This window comes from Nicotiana tabacum, chromosome 11 (assembly GCF_000715075.1).
Source record: "Nicotiana tabacum cultivar K326 chromosome 11, ASM71507v2, whole genome shotgun sequence".
NCBI classification, from domain to species: domain Eukaryota; kingdom Viridiplantae; phylum Streptophyta; class Magnoliopsida; order Solanales; family Solanaceae; genus Nicotiana; species Nicotiana tabacum.
In genome coordinates, this window is record NC_134090.1 from 54,970,293 (window position 1) to 54,994,585 (window position 24,293).

Genomic DNA, 24,293 nt, shown 5'->3' on the forward strand with positions numbered 1-24,293 from the left:
TCCTCCTTAGCATCAGCATCCTCGCCAGCCTCCGGTGTTGCAAGGTCGTAGCTGTAGTTGACACGAGCCTCTCGTGCCTTCTTCTAAGCTCCTTTATAAGCAGCCTCAGAAATATTGCCAGCCTCTCACAAACTCTTGTATATGTCCCGTTGGGCCTTGACATGAACCCAAAGCTCGTGCAAGTGGCGAGGAACATCGGCAGAGGCAGATTCAACTTGGGCCAACAATTGCGCCTTTTCGGCCTCGAGTACAATGACCCGATCTCCTAAGTTTGAAGCTTCCCAGTCAATTTCACCAATACGCTCTTCAAGCCTCGCCTCCCTTAGCATGACTTTTGCCCTCTCGGATTCCTTCTCGGATTGAAGGACACTGATAGTGTCCTCCAACGCCGCCACCCTTGCTGAGGCCGATGCCCGAGCACTCTCGGCGCTCTCTAACTCGGACACTTTCCTCTCCAGCTCGGCTAACTTCCCCATCCATTATGCACTTAAAGCCTCAACTTTGACGGCATTTTGATCGAGCTCGGATTGCAATGACAACACCTTTGCTTGAAGATGCTCACACTCTGCAGTGACCCCCTTTCCCAACTCAAGTTCTTCGTCCTTCGCACGAAGTAGCTCTTCGAGGTCACTATTCCTGCGAATGGACTGCATTAGCTCCTGATCCCTTTTCTCCAGCTCCTCCCTGAGAGATTGATTGTCGGTGCTCGCCTTGAGCCGCTCATGCATCTCCCAACATTTGTTGCGGTAGCGCCGATACTTTTCCAACATCATCAGAAAAATCTTGGCCCAAGTATCGGCCCTGTGAGCACTTTCGATCTCCAACATGTAAGACTGAAAGCATAAAAAAGAAGAAGAAAAGAGTTGATAAAGGCCAAGGTCGCCAAAAGCAAAAGGAACACAAAAAAGAAACAAAGAGGAGAAACTTACCCTCAAGCCCATAGCGGCCACTTCATGCATTAATTTGATGTCACTAACGTCCCGAAGAGCCTCACACTCTACAGCGGAGCATAGAAGGTCAAACTACGGTACTAAGACCTCCGTGTCCCGGAGAAGATTAAGCTCCGATGGAATCTCAAGTATACGGGAGGGACCTCCCGCTCTTACCACAGTACGGGTAAGGCCCTCTGCGAACATCCTGACATCATCAGGATCAAGGTCGGAGTCAGACTCGTAGTCATCAACCTTGACACCATTTCCCCGCTCTACAGCCAAAGAAGAAACTCGAATCGGTCCGGATGATGAAGGCCCGCCCGAAAAGGCAACAGCGACCTCGGGACCCCGACTTCCCGTCGCAATAGCTTATTGATTGTTCACAACGGCCAAAGCCTTTGCCGTCGGTTTGGCCTCTGCTACCTAGTTTACCTCTGCGGTCAGGTTAGCATCACCACCAATTTTAGACACCGTTAAGAGAAAGTCGCCCCCCCGAAGATACTGCGGCTAAAGGAGCCACTTCAGACTCCACTCGCCGTCTCTTCGATGGACCCTCCCCACCATCAGCATGGGAAGATTCACCTGTTGAGCGGGGCAGCAGGAGCCGGAGTCTCGGGTTGAGGAATAATTTTCATGCACACGGCCCCGGCCGTAGGTGTAGATTGAGCAGCTCTCGATATAGGCCAGGCAGCAGACCTCGTTGCGGGCCGGGCAGAAGGCGCCGGTTGACGGAACGCGAGTGTAGGAGCCCTCGCCCTTCGCACTCTCCCTATTAAAGGAGAAAAACAATCATGTAAGCAACGAGATCAAATTCAAGGCAAAGAATAAGGAAACTGCAACGAGCTGACTTACCAGTAAGAGGCTTATGCCCGTATCTCTCGTAGAAGGACGCCCACTCATGGACCCCCTCCGTATGGGGAAGAATAGCATTGACCTACTCACGGATATTATCAACGGGCGGGGGAGGCAATCTCTTAGCTACGAACGCAGAAAACAAATTAGCAATACCACCAAAGAGAAACGGTCGGCCACTGTCTCGAGAGGAGTCGTAAATTAAACAAAGGAAAACTTACGCGCGAAGTTGCACATCTTGGGAGCCACAAGGTGCTCGGTCCGTACGAAGAAATAACTCTCCCATAAATGATGATTAGCCTCGTCGTCCATCTTCACCACCAAACTCTTTGTTCCTCGGTGGCACATGTGGATCATCGAGCCTCAAATAAGTTGGGGAGGAAAAATATTAAGCATATGCCCTAAAGTGACCTCTCGACCGATGAGCTATGCGTATTTGAGCAGCATGAGGAAGAGTTTGTATACGGTGAAGCTGAGCCGGGCACACTTTGTAGAAGCGACAAAAATCTATTAGTAGGGAGGGAGGGGAAGCGTATACCCAACAACAAAAGGGTACGCGTAAAATGCGCAATACCTTAGGCGGTGCAGATGTACAATATCCGTTCCCGTCGCCGGTACCATTTCAATATGATTCGGAATTCCTCACTTGGTCTTGAGCGCCGCAGTCGTTGCTTCATCCATGGTAGATGACGCAAGATCCGATTCTTCTCCGGCGGGGCTGTTAAAATCATTCCATAATTTCCCCAGACGGGGCAATATTTCAGCCGTTGTTGGAACCCCCTCATCTTCCGCCGCTTCCGCTCCTTCTCCAAGAATAGGTGCGTCATTTTCCGACGCTGGAGCTTCGATGGGTCTATCAGTGTGGGAAGAAGTATCAACCATTTGTCTCGATTAATCGGAATAAATGAGTAAGAGAAAGGGAGAAAGAAGATGGTGACATCAATTTCTGACTGACAAGAGAATGAACTCAGAAGTTTGAAATACTAAAGAAGGTAAAGGTTTGCAGAAATCCTTTGATAAGTCGAAAAGTGTGGCAAGAGAATGGTGTTCCCCCCCCCCCCATTTATAGGAACATAAATGTCCTAAGTGGGAAACCCAAGAGCCGCCAATCAAAACTGATAGGGCACAAGAAACGATACGATTCTTAGGAAACGTGCGCCATAATGACAGTGGCTATTCATGATGCATCGAATCAATGGTTAAACTTCGAACGGACGTAACAGTTCAATGGTATCATTGAAGCGTCATGCCGTTACCTCGACCTAACGGCCTCGCTCAAGGCGTAAACATTCAGATTTCTCCTAACTTTAGAATCGACAGAGTCCGCCCTTTGAGCCCGCTAAGAGGCGATCTCGACGGACGGAAGGACTAACTGTATGGGTCAAAACCTGACCGTAGTGGTCGTCCCAAGAGGAATGATAAGGGGTCGACCAAGCTGTAATCATGTCCAGGGGGCGAGATAGCAAAGAGCACCTCGGCCATCGTCAGGGTCAAATCATCGGAAAGCGTACATCATCGAACAAGCGCTGTGTTCGAGCAAACGACGAAAGGTACAGTCGTAAGAAAGCACGCCGGTCAAAGACCATTGGATAAAAGAGAAAAGAACTATATATATGAAGAGAGAGCTCAGAGAAAGGGGGGATTTTTCGAAGGAGAGCAACCACAACTGAGGAGTCAAGAGGAATCTCTTGTTTATCAACAATTACCTCTCTTCCCTTTCTTTGCTCCCATGATTATGATGCATCTCTGCTTTGGATGTAAGCTCATCTCTCATGTTTGATGTACGATTATCACATTAATAAATCATATGCGTTCCTACTCTTCTTTTATTTCGCACTTTATATGCTTGGATCTAAAATTAATTATGTTTGGTTAAGATTTATCTTGTTTATTATCAATAATTAGTTCGACAAAATAGTTTTAAACTTTTTGCTCAAACAATTATGGTCAAGATAAATATTAGTATATTAAAATTAGTGATGCAGATTTAAAATTTTGGATCGGTTGGGACTTGGGGAAACCTTGTTTTGGTTTTTGACCAGTGAACTAACTAATTATATATCAAGAACTATAATTTAAAGAGGCAAATAATGGGTTAAAACAACAATAGACCTGACCTTGAAGTATAAATTTTCAAATCTGTATAACCAAAATTCTAAGTTGCCAACTAACGACACCTTGCAAATAACCGAACTAATTCTTGTGGCAAAAAGCCACCAAAACGGTGCCGTGTACACCTCGCCTTCCTCATTAGACTTCCATGAACCCCAGTCCCTTGTAGCTGATATTCAGTAGAAAAGAATATAGCACAAAATGGTGCTTAACCCCTACAATTTCTTGCCCCAGAAGTTTCAGTTCTAAGATACCCAATTTTATTTTAGTCCCTTTACTTCTCATATTTTGTCAAGTTAGTGCTAATACAAAAATGCAAGTGTCCAGGTTTCTCTTGAATTCAATTAAGAATCGCTCTATAAAGACCCTGAATCCGTATAAAAGGTAATTAGCTGCATTTTGTATAATCTGAACAGTGTTGAAAGTTCATGGGTTTTGTCTTGTTGAATTTTTACGGCTCTGATCTTTTATGAGCATTTCTAATGTCGTTGAATTATGGATTGTGGAAATATTATAGTTGATTTAATTATTCTTTATTTTAAAATCCAAACATGTGATAAATTCAGATATGGTTCGTGAGTTAAATTCAAATATGCTTTTTGTAGCGTGATAAATTGAAATATGCTTTCTGTAGTGTAACTAATTCAAATATGCTTCGTGTAGTGTGTTAGTATGTTAATAATCTACTTAGCTTTTGAAAATGACGCTACATAGTGGATGAAAATTTGCGAGAAGAAAGTTCCCTTGATGAACCTTAAACTCTTAACACTATGATTGCTAGTTGAAAATTCTCCAGTTTGACTTTCTTAGCAAACCCTAGAAATGACGCCCCTCCTATTTTCACCAAGACCAAGCATAGCATTATGAGAGAACAAAATGTTAGTGTTGAAAGCTCTAACTGTGATTATTCTTGATGTTTGGGTGAAGAATAGGAGAAATGAATTTCTGATGAATACAATGGTTCTCGTGTTCTGTTGCATACTTGCATTCAATAAGGTTGACTTGGAGCTAGTAACATCTATCTCCTAAAACTTGAACGCTAGAAATATTAATTTTGAGTATACCTCTCTCTGCAAAGAAGATAGTGAAAAGAAAACAGAATTTGAAGTATCTAGGTAAAAATCCAATCATATGACTTGTAGACACATGGAGTATGTGTGACATTATCATTAAGGTTGCTTTTAGATCTGATTTGGACTATAAGATGACTTACTAAAGTTCCTTTGAATGAGCCTTTGTGGTTAAGGAGTTTTATAGACTTAAAACTGGTCTAACCCAATGAGTCACTTGTGGTGTCTTAGGTTCATGAGTTTCAGTTGGTAGCACGGGAGGCTGTCTTGGTTAGATAGATTAAACAAGAGACTTGGAGGGCACCTTATAAGGAAACTTTGTGAAGTTTCGGTTTATGCGTAACTCTTAGTTGACCTGTTCCACTATGTACTTCTTACAGTGGCCAACTTTCTCTTTCTAGTTTTCCCTTAGGGATTTTGCTATTTGTAAGTTTGTAAGATCCAACATGAGCGAAATTTGATTTTGGCTAAATGATTAGTAGCAATATTAATCAAGAAAACATTGGAGAAACTATAAGTCTAAAAAGTAGCAAATGATTACTACCTCTTCACATAGAGGCTAAGTTGTGGGGAAACTTGGTCTTTTGTTTGTTATTAAGAAAGAGGGCAAGGATTGTTTCATGGCAAGTCAAAAAGATACTGTAGGCTTCCAATCTTCAGAAGTTTGATGCGGAGAATGACTTAACGTAAAGGCAAGTCAAAAGATACTGTAGGCTTCCTATCTTCAGAAGCTTGATGCGGAGAATGACTTAAAGGTAACTCTCCATCAGATTGAGCTTTTGTATGATTTGTGACTCATTCAAGGTTGTACTTATGCTCGTGTACAGTTGTTGCCGGTTTAGAATGCGACAACTTCATTATGTGACAGTAAAGTATGGCAGAAAAGATGACTCTACGCTTTTGTGAGCTTGGCGTGTTTAGAATAGGGAATTCTATGTGGAGCTTCTTTGCTTCTACATTTTGCAGAGAATGAACACTTTGAATGCATCAAATGTATCTATGAGGAGAGAGAGGCATCATGCATTACCATGTGAGTGATAAGAATGATATTGAGTCATGAATAATTTTTTTGAAGTTTACTTGCAAGAATCCTGGCAGAAGAATATAAAATTTGCATGAAGAGTCGAACTCTATCTAGTCATCACTTCAATTAAATTGGAACAAGTTGTTTAAGTTTTATTCCTAAAGAAAGTTATGATGTATTCTTGATGCAAAATCAAGCCCCAGTAGGTAGGGGTGGGCATAGTTTGGGCAAACCCGAAATACAAACCGAAATCCGAATTTCTTGAATTTTTGGTTTGGATTTTCGGATTACGGATTGGATTTTGGATTTAATTTTTAAAAATTTTGGATTTCGGATTGGATAATGGATTTGGTACTTCAAATTTTTGGATATCCGAAAATCCGAAATTCTTATGCTTTATATTAATCCATTATCCGTATGTCAATATTAATAAGTTTAATACCCTACCCATTAGATATTATCTCATATATTCAATAATAATTACTAAATTACTATGTGAATACTTTCTATTTGGATATGGTTTTACTATTTCTACTTCTTATCTGTCGTATTAATGTCTCTATTGTATTTTTTTATATAATAATTTCATTACTTTAATACTTCATTTGGATGATTGCGGTGAGAATAAGGAATTAATCAGGTAATTTAACATGAGTAATTTAACATGAGTATTTCATTTGGATATTTATTTGTGTAAAAAAAGAAGAAACATCTCAACTTATAAGCTCAAAACCAAAAATCCAAAATATTCAAACTGATTAATTCGAAACCAAACTTAAAAAATCCGACCCAATCCGAAAACTGAAAATCCAAACCGAAATTTCATATGCAATCCGAACTGCCCGAACGCCCACCCCTACGCGTGCCTCCACCAAAAAAAGAAAAAGAAAAAAAGAAAGGGGAAATAAAAAAGAGAAAACAGAAATGAGAAAAGATTCAAATACATGTAGAATAGAAAGGATAAAAGAAAACCATTTCATTTTCAAATTCTGGAGTGCATTGCAATTTTCTGATTACTTGTTTCATGTGTAGGTTTATCACACATAAGCGCTTCCATTCAGCCAGCTGCATGAGATCTGCTAGAAAGACTAATGATCAGCCTTTATTAACTGGACCATCCCCAACACCAAAATCGTGGAACCCTTATATATCAGTATTGCATTTGAACTCCATTTCCTACTGAATGTTGCTTTGTGACTGTTATTGCATCTGCTCTGTGCATAATGTCTTTGCCTCCTTTAACTTAGTTTTCTTCATCTTATTTCTACTTTTGCAGCCTGGAGCTCTTTTGGGAGGATTTGGTGGACTGATCCTTTTTCTTCATTATAATGATGAAAGGAGAGCAATTCCAAAAGGTGGGGCTCCGGAATATTTTTGGTCAAGGCTCTATCAATTAGACTTGACCTTGGAACTACTTTATGTGCCTTTCTATCTACTACGTCTCAATCACTCATGTGCCGTTGAATGCTGGAACTAACTCTTAGATGGAAACAAAAAAAGAAGAAACAAATTAAGGACGTATGTGTGCAGTGAATTTAAAAGTGGTATAATCCTCTTTCAGAATGGACATTTCATAAAAGACATGATAAATGGACGATCCATATATTGTACAGCTTCTGTACCTGAACAGATGTACTGACAATGCTTGAAAGCTATCATATATCCTAGTTAAAAGTGGTTATCAGCCTTTATTTCACAATGGAGTGCAAGAACTAAAGCCTCTTTTGATTGCTAAACTTCCATCTACCAGAACTACAGTCTAAGTGGTATTTTCTTCCCAGAGTCCTGCTTATACTGAACCAAAAAAGAGACATAATGAGCTCGTCCGCAGACTTCTCATGGCAATCTCAGTATCTTTTCTAGTTTAAATAAAAGAGTTCGTTGCACTATCCTCCTCTCTACTTATTTTTCCTTATCAGAAAATGATGATATGTTTGTCCACTTGACTCATGCTTTTCTATGAAGCATTTACTGTCTGATTAGGTTTCTAGTGCCATAAATTTTATTTAGTGGCACAATATAAAGCTTCACTCATTTCAGGTCAAGGCGAGAAATTTGAAAGAAGTGCAATCCAAGGGCCAATAATTGGAGGCCCCTTCAGTTTAATTGACATAGAAGGTCGTGTGGTAACGGAGCGCAACTTGCGTGGAAACTGGGTTCTTCTTTATTTTGGTTATACTTCATCTCCTGATGTTGGTCCAGCAGAAGTCCAGAAGATGGCTAAGGCTATTGATATTCTAGGTTCTACTCAGTTTCTTTGAATAGAAATGATATTTTCTTATTTACTGACTTATGTTAATGATGTTTTAATTTTCTTTTTGCTTTGTGGTCCTTTTTGCTTTACTTAAACAAGGGTCAAAACAGGATCTTAAAATTCTCCCAGTATTTGTCACAATTGATCCTCAACGCGATACGCCTTCACAACTTCGAGCTTATCTTAAAGGTCTGCATCTAGCCTCTCTGATCTCTTTCTCTCTCCAGGTTCTGGAATGGATGTCTTACTGAAAGAGTTGTGGAAAGAGATCCCAACATGGGGTTGTGGGCTTGAAGAGAAAGGGATTCAATCATATAGTTGTCCTTTTATTTGATGTTTATTTCCTACACTTTATCTTTGTTAATTTTATTTGCATGAAATGCAGAGTTTGACCCAAGAATAATGGGATTAACTGGACCAGTTACTGCTGTTAGACAGATGGCACAAGAATACCGAGTGTACTTTAAGAAGGTTGATGAAGAAGGAGATGATTATCTGGTGGAATCTTCTCACAACATGTAAGCCTCAAGTCCTATATTGTCAAATATGCAGCATTGTCTAGGAGAGTAAACTCTTTCAGTTTTATTTTTAACCTGTGGTAGAGCAGTTCTGTCAGAGTATAAATGGGTTGTTAATCTAATAGGTATTTGGTGAATCCAAAAATGGAAGTAGTTAGATGCTTCGGCGTGGAATACAGTGGGGAGGAACTGGCGAATGCAATTGTCAAGGAGCTCAAGAAAGCCGAAACGTAGTGATACTCCGGGTGAATTTGGCAGATTAAGTCAATCTTGCTTCGGTTAGGTTCTTATATTACCCATACATACATCTTTTCAGCATCATATTTTATTCAATGGTTTCAAAGTGTCATACTTCGTTTTTTGGTTCTAGATGTACAACTTCAATTCACAAAATAAACATAAGTGCCAATAACCTTCTTTGTCTTATCTTAAAAAAAATCTTGTTTGTCTTCTGTTGCAGTCCAGCTCTTTTCCAATTCTTTTGTTCAATGTTGCATCATCATGCTCTCAGCCAATCTATGGCTAAGATTTCACTTATCTGCATATGACCCTACAAGTATTAATTATGAGTTTATGACGATAGTGAACTAGTGACAAAAATCCTGCTAAATTTTGTCAATAATGGAAACACACAGAGACGCACACAAAGGGAAAAGATAGCTGATTATATCATAAATTGTTCAGGCCAAGAAAAAAAAGTGCACCAAAAACTTCATGAGATATTATTTGAATAAGGGCTCCATTAAGTCACGTATTGGTTATAGAACTAGTTTGTAATTATGAAACCTATATGAGAGACATGGGAAGAGGCATTTCTTTTATTTAATATTCTGTTCTCTCCCAATAATGATGCTGCCAGCTTCTTCATTGCTTTGTTTTGATTTAGTCTAGTTTTACTGTAAAAAAAAGTTCAAGAACAAGGTTGATCCATATGCTTTTAGTTCTATTTTATACTTTTTAACAACATAATATGAAAAATGTCACCAAAATGGTTTATTGTCCCGAATATGATAGCTACTTAAATTCTATCATTACTTAATCAAACTGCTATGGCAGATAGCTTTTAGCTTGTAGACACATTTTTCTTTCTTTTTTCCTGACAAATGTCTCCAACCTTGAGTTTGGGGGCTCAAGTCACCAAGGGAGCAAAGTGGGAAATAACCACTCTTGACTCCGAAGTATAGTAGGGTCTAGCTGTGGGGTTTAGCATATCAAAAAAAAAAAAGGAAGAGAAAAAGGGTTGGCTGCAGAATGAAAGTTCAGCCACGAATGGATTAAGATTTGGACGCGGAATTATGTAACAAATGGATTGGGAATCCTCCAATTGGTTAAAGAATTGGAAAGCAGCCAGATCCTCAGTTTTCTGCTGTCACAGTCGCAGAAGAACATTGTATATTAATTTTTTTATCTTCTTTATTTGCTCCATTTTAAACTTTTATCACCATGTACCTTCAGCTTGAGAGAATTTGAATAACTACTCGAGTTTAGCATATGAGCGGTACCAAGTAGAGTAGGCTAGTGTATTAATCTTATAATCCATTTCGCTCTATTTGGAGCTGCTATAATAAACCGCTCAATAAACCAACATGATGTGTGTCTAGGAGAGTATGTCTGGACATACATTATTATGAGGATTCAGAATGAATTGATTACTGTCTATCAACCTAATGTAACTTTCCTCTTTTTTTCTGTGTTTGAGACCAACAATGTGAGCTCACATAGAATATGAAGCTTACATGGCGAAGTTGATGGAACGATTTATGCATGGCCATTATTTTGGAGATGCAATCTCCTAATACCTGCTTCTTTGTGATATTTTTGCTTGAACCCTCAATCTGTTTATTTGTTCTTTCTGGTGAAGTGCTCAATCTGTTTATTTGTTCTTTCTGGTGAAGTGTATCTATCTTCACCCTAGCTTATTGAATTTTAACTGAATTCTTGATTGTGCACATTGTACAATGTGACATTTTTTCCCGAAGTGATTTTGGAGGGTGTTTTTGGTTGGGGGTGGGGGTTGAATCAGGGAAGGGGCATTTTACCTTGTTCAGTGATATGCTTATGCTTGTACGGACTTTATAAGCTCTCACTTTTAACATTTACATGTTCCTCAACAGATGCATGTCGTTTCGGAGCAGCCAGACGTTCAATTTTGGTCCATCATCCTGGACTTTTATCTGAGTTTGCTGAGGTGGGCTAATTGTCTGTCAACAATTTAGTAGTTTAGAAATAGTTTTGAACAGAAATTTCCCTGACGCTGAGATGTCAGATGCTGGGAAAAAACTAGCAATCTCTTCGGATAAAGCAAATTGGTTCTGATACATTTTCTCCGAGAGATTGGTAATTCTTCTATTATCCTCTCCGTGCCCTTTCAAAATGAATTGGTAATACTTGTTCCCACCTCTTCCTGTTTTGGGCCTAATGAATTTTGACTTGGTCGATGGGTAATGCAAAGTAGGTTGGTGGTTGGTTGCATAGTGGCCTAGCAAAAGTTTCCTTCTATAATAAATTGAGAGCAGACACATTCAAGTTTGAAAACATTTACTGATGAGGACTTTGATGTTGCACCAGCGGTAACTTCTTGAATGGTTTTGGGCATAAATTTCAGCCCCGTTGTTGACAAAATAGCTGATGTTTTACACCGGTCTGTTGGCTTAGGAGAACAAAAAGGGAAGTGGTCAAGGAAATTCAGGCGGTGATGAAAACATGCAGACAATTTGGGAAATAAAATAAGCTTTTAAATCAGAATGAATTGATGGATGTGATCGAAGTTTGATTTTTGAGTTTCTATCTCCTACTGTATATCTTTCTCACGGAATGGCTTGGATATGCCATAATAAATATGTCCCCAAGAGAAAGGCACTTTATTATTTTAGGGACTTAAATAAATTTTACTTTAACTACTGTTTTTTCAAAATTTCTAAACACAGAATTTATTTAAAGTCAATTTCACGTAATTCTTTTGGTATATTAGTTATATTTTAAAAGATAAAAAATTAAAGAGTGGATCAATGCATGCATGGAGATTATTTGTTGACGGTTTGAAAAACTACAAAAAGACATTTGATGAGAGAAAAGCAGCTTAAGAAGGGAGCTGAGTCAAACACGGTGACAATGTTACTATTTGCTTTTTCTTTAATGAGAAAATGGAGGTCAATGGAACAATTATTGTTGCTACTTAATATAAATATGTTTTGACCATTTAAAGACGAGGAAAAAGCGTAATGCAAAGAGTAGGCCGATCTATCTTCCAAATCCTTTTATTACAAAACAGCTGGCTACAATACGTGAGCTGCTCGAAGTCTCCTACGTGAACTCCACTCCAAAATTGGAATTTGTTGAAACTATTGTATTCTAACGGCGTGACATTGAGCATTTGGACAAAAAAATAGTAGAAAAGAGAAAAATGAGAGAATGAAATAAAAGATTCTTCGAAGAAAGTGGGTGTAATAAATAGCCTTCAAATTATTTTTCTTCTAAATATCTTGAGATCCTCCTTTGTTCCATGACCGGGTCTTTTGGTCTCCCCTTTGACACCACAAATACCAAACCAACACAAAATAAACACATTTTAATTTTAACCAAACACAAAAGCAGAAAAAAAGTTGAAAGAAAAGGTGTTGAAAAATTCCCTTTGCATACCTTCATCATTACTACTACTATTATTTTTGTAATTTACCCCCTAAAAAAGTTACTTAATTATTATTTTTTTCTTATCATTTTTCACATACCATTTCTCTCTCCCCCCCCCCCCTCTTTCTCTCTCATGCAATCATTCCATATCCATCTTTCCTCAACAAGAAAGAGAGAGAAAGAAAACCAAAAAAACAAAAAGAAAGATATTATTGTTTAAGCCAAGCACTCCAGGAGATCATACAGAAACAAACAGATTTTGACAATTACGAACTCCTCTCCTGGGGGGCATTAACCATTTTTGTACCTTTGCATTTTACCCCACAATCAATCTCCTTTATACAATTTCTAAATGTAATAACTTCTTTTTATGTACATGGGTCCTTCATTTTCTAGGTGAGTTCTCTGTTTGTTCCTTGGCCTACAAGTCTTTTGTCTTTATATTTTTCCTCGTCTTTCTTACATAAGAAGCTCCTTCATAAGTATATTTCCAAGATTTGTGCATGTTGTGTCACATTACCCCTATTTCTTGATCACCAGTTTCTATAAAAATAATCCAAGAAAACATTGAAACATATCTCAAATATGGGAGACATTTCTCCTGAAAAGAAAACAGGTTGTGGCCTGTTGAATGCTGTTTTTGGAAGGAGAAACATTTGGACAAGAAGATCAACATCCACAGGCTCACTTCCTACACAAGATACCAACAATGTTAACAATGTAACAAGATCTTCAAGTACTCAAAATTCTAAAAGGCATCGCAATGGTCCCAACGAGGCATTTTTAGAATCTCGTGAGAACCAATCGGAGAAACAAGCTGACAGGATCATCCCAAGGCCTAATCCAAACCAATCCAAGGCCGCAGTAGCAGCATCTCAGAATAAAGCTATTCATAATCAACAGAAAAATGGTCAGGTGGTACAAGGATATAATAATCAAGGAAGAAAAGTGCCTCAAGCCGCAACAGGGATATCAGGGGAGCTGGAAACCATGATCCAGGATCATCAAAGATCAAAGGGTGCTAATACATTAGTCCGTGCATCGTCCAGCAATGTGATGTTGTTTGGAAATTTGGGTAATATTAGGCAGCAAGGTGGGAGCAATGGTACTGCTTCCACAACAACTTCAACAGCTAATCATGTTCTTGATTATTTACCAAGAACCGCTAAAGAAGAACCAACAACACCAGCGCCAGCACCACAGAATAATGGGAAATATTCGACGAGTGTTATGGGAAATGTGGTGAAGAAACAGGGTGATCACGAGCAGGGGAAAACAGGCGGTTCTGTTTCCCTTTGTCGTGCACTTTCCACAAGAATGGACCCTGAGCAATTAAAGATTCTTGGAAATGAGGATTATAAGAATGGAAGATTTGCTGAGGCTTTGGCTTTGTATGATGCTGCAATTTCCATTGATCCTAATAAGGCTTCGTATCGAAGCAACAAATCCGCTGCTTTGACCGCTTTAGGAAGGCTCCTTGAAGCTGTTTTTGAGTGCAGAGAAGCTATCACAATTGATCCTCATTATCAAAGAGCTCATAATCGTTTAGCCACTCTATCTGTCAGGTAAATGCACACATTTGTTTCCCGCTAATTTTCATTGTAAATTTCATGATCCCTTAGTTTTATAATTTTGGAGATTGCTATGCTTTTTTGTGTTTAGATTAGGAGATGCAGAGAAGGCTATGTACCATTACAAACAAGCAGGAGCAGAAGCTGATCCTGATGTTGTAACAAAGGCTAAAAATATTCAAATTCATCTCAACAAGTGTACTGAGGCAAAGAGGCAAAGAGATTGGAACACTATTTTAAAAGAAACTGCCCTCGCCATATCGGCTGGTGCTGATTCTGCACCCCAGGTTAACTACGTTACTAATTAAACCATAAGAATCTGCTACTATTATTTTCTTTATAAAACATGCTAATTTTTGTTCTTGATTGGGAAAAAAAAAAGATATTTGCTTTGAAAGCTGAGGCGTTGGTGAAGCTACATAGATACCATGAAGCAGATCAAACTCTGAAGAATGGTCCGAATTTTGATTTGGACGAATGTACAAATTTTTTTGGACCGATTGGCAATGCAGGGTTGCTAGTCATTCAAGCTCAAGTTGACTTGGCTGCTGGCAGGTTGGTATTCATGTTTTAGAAAAACTAAATAAACAATATTTTTCGTTTTTGTTTTCTTTGGAGGGAAAAGGAACTATTCAAGCCATTCAACATTTCACCCCCACCCCCCTTAAATAAATGATAAAGTGGATTTACCCTAGGCCCTAGTAATGTTACCTAGAGATGCCAATGACAAGGTTTTGAGACAGAAATGGAATAATTAATACTATTGGATAATTATAGAGAAAGAAAGTGTTTTAATTAGCTAACAACTCTAAAGGGAAAACTGTGTAGGAGAAAAGAGAAGCCAAATGATAAGTACTTGAGTATGGATTTGGTCGTTAGGTGCAATTTGACATATTGAAATCACTCTAAATCAACATTCCTACTTCCAATTTTTTTTGAATTCCTACTAATCTTTCTTTTGGACTTCAAATTTTCCTATACACTTTATAAGACAATCAAACAAGCTTTGAGGATTGATCTTAAGGGTTTCAAGATATTGTTTATTTAATATTCATGTATATGATTAAATGCCTCCATCCCTCTATGAACGACTGTCTTATATAATTTGCAAAACAACATAAGATTCGATCGATCGATTATGTCTCAATTTCAAACTAGTTTGAGTCATTTTTGTACGACTAAACCAGTATTTTTCAGTCGTTGGCTAATAGTTATGATTATAACATGATAGGATCGATGATGCCCTAGCAGCGGCTCAACGAGCGTCCCAGCTAGATGGGAACAACAAGGAAGTAAACACGGTAGCTAGGAGGACAAGGGCAGTAGCAAATGCTAGAGCAAAGGGTAATGAGCTATTCAAAGCTGGAAAATATGCAGATGCTAGTGTTGCTTATGGTGAAGGACTAGACCATGACCCCCACAACTCAGTCTTATTGTGCAATAGAGCAGCTTGTCGATCAAAACTTGGCCAATTTGAGAAAGCACTTGAGGATTGCAATGCTGCCCTTATTGTCCGACCATCTTTTACCAAGGCTAGGTTGAGGAAGGCTGATTGTTATTTTAAGGTAATTTCTAAATTTCTTTATGCTTTGACACTAGTTGGAACGTGTGATGAACTAGTTAGAATTTTATTTAAACAATCATGAAATGACATTTCCATATATAGGGAGTACTATATACCCAAAGATTGGTTGACCTATTAATTACTTCAACATATTCAACGAATCATAATTTAGGCTTGTCCTGTTTGGTAGCAAGAAGACACTTTCAACTTCTCTAATTTTGCTTTTAAAAAGAAAGAAATAATATATAACATTAGCCCTTGAAACTTGTTCTTTTGACCAGATGGCTGAATAAGTACTCACCGAATCACAACATTATGGTACCAAATTTCATGTATTCTTTCGGTCACATTTATATGAGACATTACTATTTGAGAAATTATTATTTTTTCTTTTACGCATTTTTTTTCAATTTTTTTTAGTTCTAAGATATAAAATAAAGTATTTGTGCTCTTTTTCTAAATATTTAAATTTTATTTTAATGTCAGAATTCATGATAACATATAGATGTTTCTATTCTCAGTAATCTAAACATATTATTCTTTTTAGAACAATGCGTCCTTGGAACAAATTAGCAGCTATCTTAAATTGACATGGTCATGGTGCTCAACGCGCTGAACACAACTTAGTAAAAAATCATAGTTGACCCTCAATCTATGATTGGAAAACAAGACATTTATTTGATCTTTTTTCTGTTTTTAAAAAAATAATATTGACGATGATGTGCATTAATTTATGTGCCATATATATATACCAGATGGGAAAATGGGAAGCATGCATACAAGAATGTGAAACGTTGATGAAGGAGACACCAGAAAATGAGGAAGTGGGACAGATGATTAAGGATGCCCAACAACAGCTAGCTCAAGAAAGGAGGAATTAATTAGCCAAAGACGTGAAGAGCATGAACATATTATATGGTTGTCCTTAATTTGTCAATCTCCATAATAAATTCACTAAGGTGGTGGATAAGATTGAGAGCTCGTTACTAGAATATTGATAGTCCAAGAATCATATTTGAATGGTATCATCACTTGTTTTCCTATTCCAATCCCACCACAAAAGGAAAAAAAAAGGTGAAAAATAGCGAGAAGGGTACATAAGGTCTTTTAGGGAACAAGAAATTAAGAGAGAGAAGGGAGAAGACGAAAGGATTAAAAGTTTGAGCTAGAAAATAGGATTTGGTAGGATATATTGACTCATCTCTTAGGCAAAAGAAAAAGAAAAGAAAGGAATTCATTAGGGTGCTTTGAAAAAAATTAAAGCACTATGGATTTTAGTGAATGAGAACAATTCTTTACCATTTATTGCATTTTCTTAATATGTAATTATCTTGTTTAAGATGGTCGACATGGCTTTTTTTTTTTCTTCTTCTTTTTTACATTGTTTTTCTTTCTCCCCTCACCCAGAAAACTAAAATCTGAACAAATATATCACTTGAAATTTCACTCTCCATATCGTTGCTTTCTTCGCTAAGATTGTTAATAGCAAATAAAATTCCCAACAATCATTACTCGATAAAATATATTGCAAGGGGTCCTTCTGATTATATTAATTAATAAAATGCATCACAGCTAAGTTAAAGTTGTTTCAAGATTATGTTAAGTGAGCTAAACTAAAAGTAATTTTTCTCAAAAATTCTAGCTAATAAAATTTACTTTTACTATTTATTGTTATGGGTCTCATCAACCAAACACCATGATCGAGAAGAATAGATAGAAAATTATGGATATCTTTTGGCCCCTCCACCTACAAGGCTTATAGCCCATTTGGCCAAGCGGCAAAAATCAGCTTATTTTGAGAAGTGCTTTTTTTTTTAAAAGTGTTTTTCTCAAAAGTACTTTTGGTGAGAAGCAATTTGTGTTTAGCTAATTAGTTTGAAAAGCACTTCTGAGCAGCAATTAGTGTTTGACCAAGCTTTAAAAAACTGCTTCTAAGTGTATTTTTCTCAAAAGTGCTTCTCAAAAAAGTGCTTTTGGAGAGAAGCTACTTTTTTTGCTTTTCCAAAACTTCTTCTGCTTCTCCTAAAAAGTACTTTTTTCCCTTCCAGAAGCTTGGCCAAACACCTCAATTTTTGGCCAAAAAAGCACTTTTGGCCAAAAATAAGCTTGGCCAAATAATCTATTAATCTCTCTTTCGATATCTCGATCTCTTTAATGGGTGAAGATTTTTCAAAGTGTTTACCCGTAAAACGATGCGGTTAAATTTGTACGTAGTTTATAAATAAGTGAATAGATTTGATCAAAAAATGATAAATAAATTAAATAAGAATGTAAGGCTTTGCGTTGAAATCGAGATAAGACAACAGAAATCCTGATCCCGGGAGCAGAGCTTCCGGAGGCAGTAGTAACGATATTAAAAAACAAGAAGATAAAACATTGTTTGAGTTTTGAACGGTGTATATATGAGCTTGTTAGAAAATTCTCCTCCTACAATGGCTGTTGAGTTCAATATTTATAGTTGTTCCTAGGGAACAAAGTCCTAGGATTAAGCTCCTCTTAAATACTCCATCCGTTTCAATTTATGTGAACCTATTCCTTTTTTGGTCCGTGCCAAAAAGAATGACCCCTTTCCTTATTTGGAAACAATTTACCTTTATACAATGATTTATAGCCACACAAAATATATGTGCCTCATTTTACACCACAAGTTCAAAAGTCTTCTCTCTTTTCTTAAACTCTGTGCTCAGTCAAATGGGTTCACATAAATTGAAACGGAGGGAGTAACAATTATGGGGACCATTGTAACAGTAGACAAGGAATGTCATATTCTCTATAACGGACTATATACTTAATGCTATAGAACATTCTCTATTAAATGCTACCCGGTGACAGGTATTTATTTTGTCTCTATGGATATTATTCCTTTCGAAAACAAACAGGATTGCTGCCTTCGGACCTTAATGCCATTTGCCTTCGGCACCATGTACCGATTTATTGTGTGAGCATTTAATATGAACATATTTTACCCTATACAGATAGTCCCCCTGCTTTCCGATGGCACATCTTTGTGTCACCGGAAAGTTGGTGAAGATACCTTTCTTGACGAAAAATTCTCTGACCCCCTCTGAAGAGTTTCTGACGATTGATTAGACACACGTCTCTTCACATTTAATGCCTTAAACACACATCATCCCACGATTCCGCAACACTTTTGCCGGTTCTCGAGGTAATTATGGCCACGATCTTAGCTGCCTATTCCTTTGCTTATACGCATCAATCTTATCCTTTTACACTTAATAATTTTTTGAACTCTCTCAAACTCTCTTTACTCAACTCACACTTGTTTTTAACTTCCTTTAATATTCTTCAGAGAAAAAACCCTTACTTCCTTTTAATAACAATGGCCTCCTCTTCTAGAAATTTCAGTACTTCAAAGAACAAAGAGAACACTGATGATGCTGCTCCTCCTATGGTGAGTACCATTATCCCTAGAAAGTTTACTACAACTAAAGACTTTGAAGAGAAGTACCCTTCTGCTAACTCCCGCACATGGGCTGTTAGGGTATATCCTTTTTTCATTCATCCTTCTAGCATCCCTACTGTGAAGGAAGGGTGTGGTTGTCAAGATTTGAGCATCATTGACCTAGCAGAGCGGGTAGCCTTCTCGTATGTTTATACATACCCCTTCACTTTGGGCCTATTCTTATTGATCGGGGGGATTGACTCAGTTATCTTGGAGTTTTGCTTCTCTTACCAAGTCTGCTTGGCGCAGCTGAGCCCTTCTATATGGCGGACAATTGCTTGTCTTCGACTTCTTAGCTAAGAGACGGGAGAAGAGCTATTCCTGGCTCGACTGATGAACCTTTATTCCCCCAAGATGTTTTGTGGGAGAACGATAAACTTCAGAAAATATGGTCACATGCTTTGCTAACCAGCATAGACGATGACAACGACCGTGGATGGATGGAGCGGTTTATTGCAGTTGCCAACAGGGACATCATCCCGAACATGACTCCATCCTTTCTGGAACATGGAATCGTACTCGTAAGTGCATCATCTGTCTTTCCTTCTAGTTAAAGATTATCCCATGCTATTACTGATCCTTCTTATTTTACTATTTCAGTAACTCGATGGATACTACTAAGAGTTGAAGGCTTGGACCAGTGGGTCCAGAATATTTTGGACGTCATTGTCGTGCCCCTTTTTCCATGCGGAGTCCGGGTTTCGACATTTGGGACAACTCCTTTCCTTTTGAAATTGGGTAAGATATTTGAAGAGTCGCCAACGGATTAAGGTGTGTTAGGGAACCTAGAACAATTAACTCGTGAAACTAGTTTACATTACTCGGGATTGGGTAAGGGCTCGAAATTACCTTGAGGGGAAGGTATTAGGCACCCCTCGAGGTCCACAACGGTGGGTCCCGGCCAAACTCAATTTAAGCGAATTAGTCTTTAAGGGAATAAAGCAGTTTAAACAAATAGAGACGATTTTAAAATGGGAATTGGGGGTCCTAAGTTTATTAGCCTATAGGATCACTTCTATGCAATACTAGGTAACCTTCCCCAAACTGAGGTGTTACGCGTAGCATTAGCGCACATGTCATCATCTCTTTTACTACCCAATTACCCTCCCCTTTTCAATTATTACCTAAGCGTTCTAGTAACATCCAGTATGTACCTTATATGTGCACTACCCGTCCCTTACCTCTGGCCGTGGAGGTGTTTAGGACCTCTATTTAAGGCAGTTATAGACTCACCTATGTTGTTTAAAAGGAGAAAACTAAGCGACAAACAAATGTCAAGTAGGCTGTCACATAAGGAGCAATTATGTGGGCTCATGTTAACCTCCATAAATAGACAAACAAATTCACGCTGTTCAAACAAGCAATTTTAAATTATTTTAGGATCCTATAGGAAGGATATCTAATTGAGCACAAACAGAATATGCAGCAATTTTATTAAAGCGAGCAGACGAGTACCTATCTGTTTGCCTACTGATTTAGTTAAACCCTAAATCTGGGCATTCTCAGCAGTAAAAATATAAGAATTTAGGCACGAATTCATTAGTAATCCTACAGATTTGCCTAAGTGATTAACATAATCCTATATGCATGCTTTCTAATTTACAGAATTAGTTAATTCCTACAAACATGATTTCTAGGTGTTGGGAATGATTTACTTATTTCTTATAGTCATGATACATAAATTACAGAAACTAATTTTAAATTCCCTATAGGCATGATATCTAAATTGCAAAAATTGACTTTTATTTCCTATAGGCATGATATCTAAATTGCAGAAACTGATTTTTTATATATCTCCAATAGGAATGATTTCTAAGTGTTGACTTGATTTAAACTCCTATAAACATGATCTCTAAGTTTCAGAACTGATTTTACCCTACAGGCATGATATCGATTAATCATGTGTGAGCAGAAAATTTTAAGCAAATTACCAGGAAAGTTTGTTAATCAAACAGATAGAACCCTATAGACATGGTCGCTAATGCACATTGAGTTGGACATACGTGGAGATCCTATAAATAGGATTTCTAATATGCAGAATTAAACGTAAAGTCTTATAAGCAGGGTTTCTAATATGCGGATGTGCAACATAGAATCACATTGATCATAAAATCCTTATAGGCAGGATCTCTAAACACAATACAGTATCCACATTAGCATAGTTAAATCCTATAAGCAGGATTTCTACCCAATTTCAACAGAGATATAAGAATAGACCCCCCAGCTTTTACTAATAAGCCCCAAATTTGTTTATTAAAGAGATTATTACAGTCTAGGATGAATAAATTACATAACAATATCTGTTACACTATAAGGAGCCTTCATAGACCCAAATAACAACCTAGGAACCATGCCTTCGAACATAGCAACTCTGAGCATAATGGCAGTCCATAGCACATAAAACTAGGTTCGTGGTGTGTCAAAGTTCCCAACTCAGGCAATGCTCACAACAGACTCAAATGTTCAACACAAAATTCATAAAAGATTGGGAAACCAGCCCCAATGTGTCAGAGTTCAACGAGTCTCAGGGACCCTAAGCAGTGCTCACACTGGGGATGATAGGAACCTAAGGGACTAAGAGTAGCCATTTGAGAACTGGTACATGGAAGGTAAGGGGCAACTTTAGGAAAACAGTTTAATTTTCAGAAGCAAGTAGATTCAGACTACAGGGTTGCAAACAGAATCCATATTCAGCACATGATTCAAATAGATTGGTGTTAGTTTAAATTGGATACTCATATCAGTAATTACAAAAGCAAGGACACTTGAATTAATAGACAGAATTAGCTACATATTAATTACATGCTTGCAATATCCAGCTATGTTCGGAGCATGGAATATACAACTGATTTAGATAGGGTTTCACATTATTAGAAATAACTTAGTTTAGCATGATCGAGCGGAGTTAGGCAGTCACATAGCAAATAGAATCATGCTAGGAATTGAAGCAAGTTAATCAAACAATGTATAGAGACAAGAATTGCAAAGGTTAGAACATACTAGTTGAGAAGAAAAGAAAGTAAAGATGCAGTAGCAGTTAAGTTCCAGAACAATTTGGCATTGGCTTTCAGCAGGCCAAATAATAGCCACTTAGTACAGAATCAGAATAGGAGCAAGCGAGAGTTTTAGTTTTGTAGTGAGGATAGGAGAGTTCGAATGTCTCTAAAGGGGAGAGGGGAAAGGTTTTTATAGCATGCAATAGAGTAAAACAAACAAGATAATGAAAATCAATTAACAATCAATTAAGGTCAGCATAAATCAATTAACAAGACAGAATCGAGTAACGTCAGACTAATACTACTTGATTTAAGGAAAACCTTATACGGAATTGATTAGTAATTAAGTACTAGATTAAATAAGGTAAAGAAATAATTCCAGAATCAATAAGGAGTTTAATTTAGGGGCAGATAGTACATAGTTCAGTCAAGTAGCGAGCAATCAGGCAAGTATTATTCCGAATAAGGTAAGTATCATATAGAACCAATTATCAATCAGCAAACAAGGTGAAGAAATAAAGGAACAAGATAGGATGAATAGAATAAGGAAAGTATCAGTACATGCGAGATGAGAAAGATTAAAATCTTGGTAAAGCTTTCAGAAACCCTAATTTTGGGGTAAATAAATCTAGCCAATAATTAACGGCAAGAGTGAAAAATACATAGAGGCAAATAGACAGAAACATTTAAAGGAAAAATACCAAATAATGACAACCCTAACTTAATGTAAGCAAAAGAAAAAGTAGAAACACAAAAGCTTTGATAAATACACGAAGACATATAGACGAAAATAATTAAGGTTTGAACCATATTTGTTCGAAAAATCAAAACCCTAGATTTTAGGGTAGGTAAAATTAGCGTAGAAAACAAAAAGGAAAACTATAATAGAGGTGGAAATACATAGGTTTAGTCGTCTTTAAGAAATCAAAAACCCTAAATTTTAGGGTAAACAGAATCAATCAGAAATAGTAAAGAAAATATGAACACAGAGATAGATATACTGAAACATTAAAGGAAGAAAAATTATTTTAGATCTGGAAAGATCTTGAATCCTAGTTTTAAGGTAAGTAGAAGATTCAACTAACAATGGACGGATTTGTGAGTAATAGAGCAAAATATAGGTGGAGAATAGCATAAAACAAATAGAATCAGACCAGATCTAGTCCGAATCAAGACATGAGACCCTAACTGAAAGATATGAAAAAATATTCGTACTCACAGAGGTTAGGATAAACACAGATGGAAACAACCACAACATAAGAGATTTTGAACCAGATCTAGTCCACATCTCTCGAGATTAACTTGCCATTTGAGGCAAACCGGTCAAATAATATCAAAAACGAGTAGCTGGTGAAGAGGTAAGGCCAGATATGGAAAGGAATCAAAGAATGATTCCATTTCTATATAGGAATTGTTAGGAGATTAGTGATGGCGGGTTAGGGTTTGAGAGGTGAGGGAGAAACGAGAGCGTTTGACGGCGGCGGAACAGATAAAATGGGGTTAGGGTTAGGGTGGAGGGATATAATTAAAAGGGGTGAATGGCTGTGAGCCGTTGATCTTTAGAGATCAATGATTGTGATTTAAAGAAGAAGATGGGTTAGTCTTGAAATGGGTATGGGGACCGGGTTAATGGGTTTGGGTCAGGGGTAATTGGACTAGGTAAATTGGGTTAGTCTAGGTCCGAAATTAATTGAAAAAAGGCTAGATTTTAAATACCTAATTAAATCAATAAAAATAATTTATAAATAACAAAAATATTATTTGTGCATGAAAATAATTTAAAATATTTTTTTAACTTTATAAAAATATAAAAAGTCATTTTCTATATAGATAATATAATTATGCATATATATGGGCTGTTATTGCAAAATATGCAATTCTAGCTTAAAAAATACAAATATAATTAAAATATTTAAGCACTATTTAAGCATAAATGATAAATTTAGATGATTAAATCACATGAAAATAATATGAGGTATAATTATTGGATATTTGTATAGTAATAATGCATAAATAAATTGGTTGAAAGCCTTTAAAATTATGGAAACAATTATAGAAATGATTGTGCATATTTGTAAATGCATGTGCACTATTTTGAAAATATATATGCATGCTAAAAATATATGAGGGAAAAATTGGATAACAACAGCTGTCCCTCTTTACCTGGAAAGGATGAAAGAGTTGTCGGGTAAAGAAATGATGACCGATTTTGACCGAATGGGGTGTTTTGAAAATAGAGGTCGCACCCTGGTCTCTGAGCTGCCTACATATCCCTGGTTTTACAGGAATCAAGCCATGTGTAGTTTT

At 37.4% G+C, this 24,293-nt stretch overlaps 2 protein-coding genes across 4 annotated transcripts; both read left to right on the forward strand.

Annotated features, from left to right (window-relative positions):
• Positions 1-3,963: 3,963 nt before the first annotated feature.
• On the forward strand, positions 3,964-11,611 carry LOC107819075 (protein SCO1 homolog 2, mitochondrial). Of its 3 annotated transcripts, none has more exons than XM_016645150.2 (8): positions 3,964-4,280; positions 7,023-7,143; positions 7,267-7,345; positions 8,031-8,231; positions 8,344-8,433; positions 8,630-8,762; positions 8,888-9,040; positions 10,877-11,611. In XM_016645150.2, exons 1-7 carry the CDS (start codon positions 4,210-4,212, stop codon positions 8,994-8,996), a joined length of 804 nt encoding a protein of 267 aa, XP_016500636.1. In that variant the 5' UTR covers positions 3,964-4,209; the 3' UTR covers positions 8,997-9,040; positions 10,877-11,611. The 3 variants fall into 3 exon arrangements, with proteins under 3 accessions (XP_016500636.1, XP_016500637.1, XP_075081183.1); XM_016645151.2 differs by having other exon boundaries at positions 3,965-4,280; positions 8,888-9,045; positions 10,877-11,161; XM_075225082.1 differs by lacking the exon at positions 3,964-4,280 and adding an exon at positions 5,715-5,996.
• A 908-nt stretch (positions 11,612-12,519) lies between these two features.
• Positions 12,520-16,868, forward strand: LOC107819074 (TPR repeat-containing thioredoxin TTL4). The gene is made up of 5 exons (XM_016645149.2): positions 12,520-13,957; positions 14,055-14,250; positions 14,346-14,518; positions 15,195-15,528; positions 16,283-16,868. Exons 1-5 carry the CDS (start codon positions 12,978-12,980, stop codon positions 16,406-16,408), a joined length of 1,809 nt encoding a protein of 602 aa, XP_016500635.1. The 5' UTR covers positions 12,520-12,977; the 3' UTR covers positions 16,409-16,868.
• The last annotated feature ends 7,425 nt before the right edge of the window (positions 16,869-24,293 follow it).